This window comes from Mandrillus leucophaeus, unplaced genomic scaffold (genome assembly GCF_000951045.1).
Source record: "Mandrillus leucophaeus isolate KB7577 unplaced genomic scaffold, Mleu.le_1.0 Scaffold497, whole genome shotgun sequence".
Lineage (NCBI taxonomy): Eukaryota > Metazoa > Chordata > Mammalia > Primates > Cercopithecidae > Mandrillus > Mandrillus leucophaeus.
Window position 1 is genome coordinate 1,325,734 of NW_012105331.1, and position 3,947 is coordinate 1,329,680.

The 3,947-nt window shown below is 39.4% G+C and overlaps 1 protein-coding gene across 6 annotated transcripts in view; it reads left to right on the forward strand.

The window, feature by feature from the left end:
• GABPB1 (GA binding protein transcription factor, beta subunit 1) overlaps positions 1-3,947 on the forward strand; it is a 97,580-nt gene that overhangs the window by 72,964 nt on the left and 20,669 nt on the right. For 3 of the 6 annotated variants that reach the window (XM_011995760.1, XM_011995762.1, XM_011995766.1), the window contains 3 exons: positions 1,465-1,659; positions 3,208-3,355; positions 3,675-3,788. In XM_011995760.1, coding sequence (XP_011851150.1) covers positions 1,465-1,659; positions 3,208-3,355; positions 3,675-3,788 — 457 coding nt within the window. The remainder of the gene's footprint in view (positions 1-1,464; positions 1,660-3,207; positions 3,356-3,674; positions 3,789-3,947) is intronic. The other 3 variants (XM_011995763.1, XM_011995764.1, XM_011995765.1) reach the window with 1 other exon arrangement.

Here is a 3,947-nt window from a genome sequence, read left to right on the forward strand (position 1 = left end):
TGCCTCAGCCTCCCGAGTAGCTGGGATTACAGGCATGCACCACCAGGCCCCGCTATTTTTTTGTATTTTTAGTAGAGACAGGGTTGCTCCATGTTGGTCAGGCTGGTCTTGAACTCCCGACCTAAGGTGATCTGCCTGCCTTGGCCTCCCAAAGTGCTGAGATTACAGACATGAGCCACTGCACCTGGCCTCAGTGTGTGTTTATACATATAGCACATCTCTATTCTGGCTAGCAGCATTTCAAATGCTCAAAAACTACATGTGTCTATTGACTGTCATATTGGACAATATATCTCTAGTTAGCTTACTTTCAGTTCTTTATGGTGCACTGGTTTTTTTTTTATAATTTTTTTTTTTTTATTTTTTCTGGGTTACAGTGGTTTTGAAAGCAAAAGATTTTTTTTGGTGGAAATGAGGAACCAAGGGACCAGCTGCTATACAAACATTAAAGAAGCTTTTAGAGGAATGCTCATAGTTTCCTTCATTTCTTATGCCATTCTAGCTCTTTATGCCCATAGCTGGGTGACTGAAAAAATAATTGCCTCATTCCTAAGAAATTAGAAGGAAAACAGGAAATTCAGCATGAGAGAAAAATGATTAAGTGACAGATTAAGTGGTGATTGTAAGTGACAGATTAAGTGGTGATTGCTGGGACATGTGTATGTGTGTGTGTGTGTGTGTATATATATATATATTTTTTTTATTTTCTTTTTCTTTTTTCTGAGATAGGCTCTCACTCTGTTACCCAGGTTGGAGTGCAGTGGTGCAATCTTGGCTCATTGCAACCTCCGCCTCCCAGGCTCGAGCAATCCTCCCAACTCAGCCTCCTGAGTAGCTGGGATCACAGCTGTGTGCCACCACACCCAGCTAATTTTTTGTATTTATTTATTTATTTGAGATAGCATCTCGCTCTGTTGCCCAGGCTGGAGTGCGGTGGCATGATCTTGGCTCATTGCAACCTCTGCCTCCTGGGTTCCAGTGATTCTCCTGTGTCAGTCTCCCATGTAGCTGGCATTACAGGTGTGTGCCTCCGTGCCTGGCTAATTTTTGTATTTTTAGTAGAGATGGCATTTCACCATGTTGGGCAGGCTGGTCTCAAACTCCTAACCTCAAGTTATCTGCCTGCCTTAGCCTCCCAAAGTGCTGGGATTACAGATGTTAGCTACCATGTCTGGCCCTTAATTTTTTGTGTTTTTTTGTATTGTAGAGATGGGGTTTTGCCATGTTGCCCAGGCTGGTTTCAAACCCCTGAGCTCAGCCAATCCAACCGCCTCGGCCTCCCAAAATGTTGGGATTACAGGTGTGAGCCACTGTACCTGGCATGGAACATGTATTTAACATATACAAATAAAGAATTGATTATGTTATTTGTTCTTACTTTAAAGCACAGACTAATAATTTCATATCAGGAATTTTTTATATAACATTTCATATGTTAGTAATCTCTTTGAAATATTTTTGTAGCATGGTGCTGATGTCAATGCAAAGGACATGTTAAAGATGACAGCTCTCCATTGGGCCACGGAACACAATCATCAAGAGGTGGTGGAACTTTTAATCAAATATGGTGCTGATGTACACACGCAAAGTAAATTTTGTAAAACTGCATTTGATATTTCAATAGACAATGGAAATGAAGATTTAGCAGAGATATTACAGGTAACTTTTGACTTTTAATTTAAGAACATAAAGAAAAAGAATTATCAGTAGAGGGATCTCTTATATTGTGGATGATTTAAACTATTTTGTTTGTAGCCTTTCATTTTGGGCTTAGTTATTTTGGATAGGCCTTTTTCTCTTTCACTTCCTCTTTGTTTATTACTATTCATTTTCTTGATTATAAGGCCAGTCTTTTCATTAACGTTAGATAAGGTGATTACTTTCTGATTTTTAAGTTTCTAAATTTCCCTGTAGACTTTTTTTTTTTTTTGAGCCAGAGTCTTGCTCTGTCACCCAGGCTGGAGTGTAGTGGTACGATCTTGGCTCACTGCAACCTTTGCCTCCTGGGTTCAAGCAATTCTTCTACCTCAGCCTCCTGAGTAGCTGAGACTACAGGTGCATGCTGCCACGCCCGGCTAATTTTTTGTATTTTTAGTAGAGGTGGTGTTTCACCATGTTGCCCAGGCTGGTGTCGAACTCCTGAGCTCAGGTGATCTGCCTGCCTCGGCCTCCCAAAGTGTGGGGATTACAGGTGTGAGCCACTGCGCCTGGCCCTAGACATTTTATTCTATTATTTTTGTTGCATTTTGATACTATATGATTTTTCCAGGTCTACTATAAATGACTTTATAAAAATTAAAAAATGTATATATTAGCAACTGTAATAACATCCCTTGAGTGAGTGATGCAGTTTGATTTGTTTCTTTTATTTTTCAACATCCTCAAAAAGATCTGCTGTTTTTGGCTTTTGGGAAGATTTTTCTAGTAACTAACATTACTTCTCTTATTTTCAGCCATATGACATAATATAAATTATCTTCTTTAATTAATGCCTCTTCTTGCCTGTTTGTTCCTGATCCCAGCAGTAGAACTCTTCTTTTCTAAGACTGTCTAACTCCTTTGAGCTTTCACTAGTTACTTAAAAGATGTTTTATGTTCAGGAAAATGAATTCTACCATGCCTCTTTCCATTCCTTTTACTCTTACGAGTGCAGTTTGAGGGTTGGAGTTGAAGATGGGGAACAATTAATTGAGAAGGACATGCTTTATATATGTGGTATTATGTATTGCCAAATATAGAAGAAATAATTAAATTTCTATAGCTACAGAAATATTTTTTGTTTGTTTGTTTTGTTTTGGTTTTGGTTTTTTTAAGATGGGGGTCTCACTATGTTGCCCATGCTGGTCTCAAATTCCTGGGCTTAAGCACTTCTCCTGCCTCTGCCTCGTGAATAGCTGGGATTACAGGCACCTGCCACCTCAACCGGCTTGATGTCCAGTTGTTCTTTGTTCTGTTAAAAACCTTTTAGATACTCATTTCTCCTCTCCCAGGATTTTGCTGCTTTACCTAGGAGGGGGACTCGGGATATAAATATATACCCATGGTGTGCCCCTACACTGTCAGGGGACCTTAGACATATATTTCCACTTGTACTATGTGATTATTCTTCGAGAATATTCCTTTACATGTGTGTTTGTATTATATGGAGAATTTGTGCTATATGTTCTGGTTATAATTCTGAAAACACTGTGGTCATTTTTTCCCTAGATTGCTATGCAGAACCAAATCAACACAAACCCAGAGAGTCCTGACACTGTGACAATACATGCTGCAACACCACAGTTTATCATTGGACCTGGAGGGGTGGTGAACCTAACAGGTCTGGTATCTTCAGAAAATTCATCCAAGGCAACAGGTATTGAGATGCATATAGGATAGGCTTTGGGATTTTATGCTTTAGTAGGTATTCATCATTTTAAGAAAGGACTGTTGGAGAACAAGGGTAAGATTCTATCAGCCACCTTGGTTTTCTTTGGCATAACTGGCAAAAAAAATTTTATGAGACAAAACAATCTGAAGAAAGGTGATACTGCAAAATTTACTGCAGTATTACCTTTCAAAAGCTAATGCTATCCAAGCTTTGTTTAAGAGTCAAATAAGGTAAATAGAGTATCAGAAATATGCATTGGATTAAGCTCCTTAGAAATTCAAATCTATTTTCTTTTTTCTTACAGATGAAACGGGTGTATCTGCTGTTCAGTTTGGAAACTCTTCTACATCAGTATTAGCTACATTAGCTGCCTTAGCTGAAGCATCTGCTCCATTGTCCAATTCTTCAGAAACTCCAGGTTAGAAAAGCACGTCTAATGTGTACATTAAAATTGCAGATTCAGGCTGGGTGCAGTGGCTCACACCTGTAATCCTGGCACTTTGGGAGGGTGAGGCGGGTGGATTGCCTGAGGTCAGGAGTTTGAGACCAGCCTGGGCAACATAGTGAAACCCTGTCT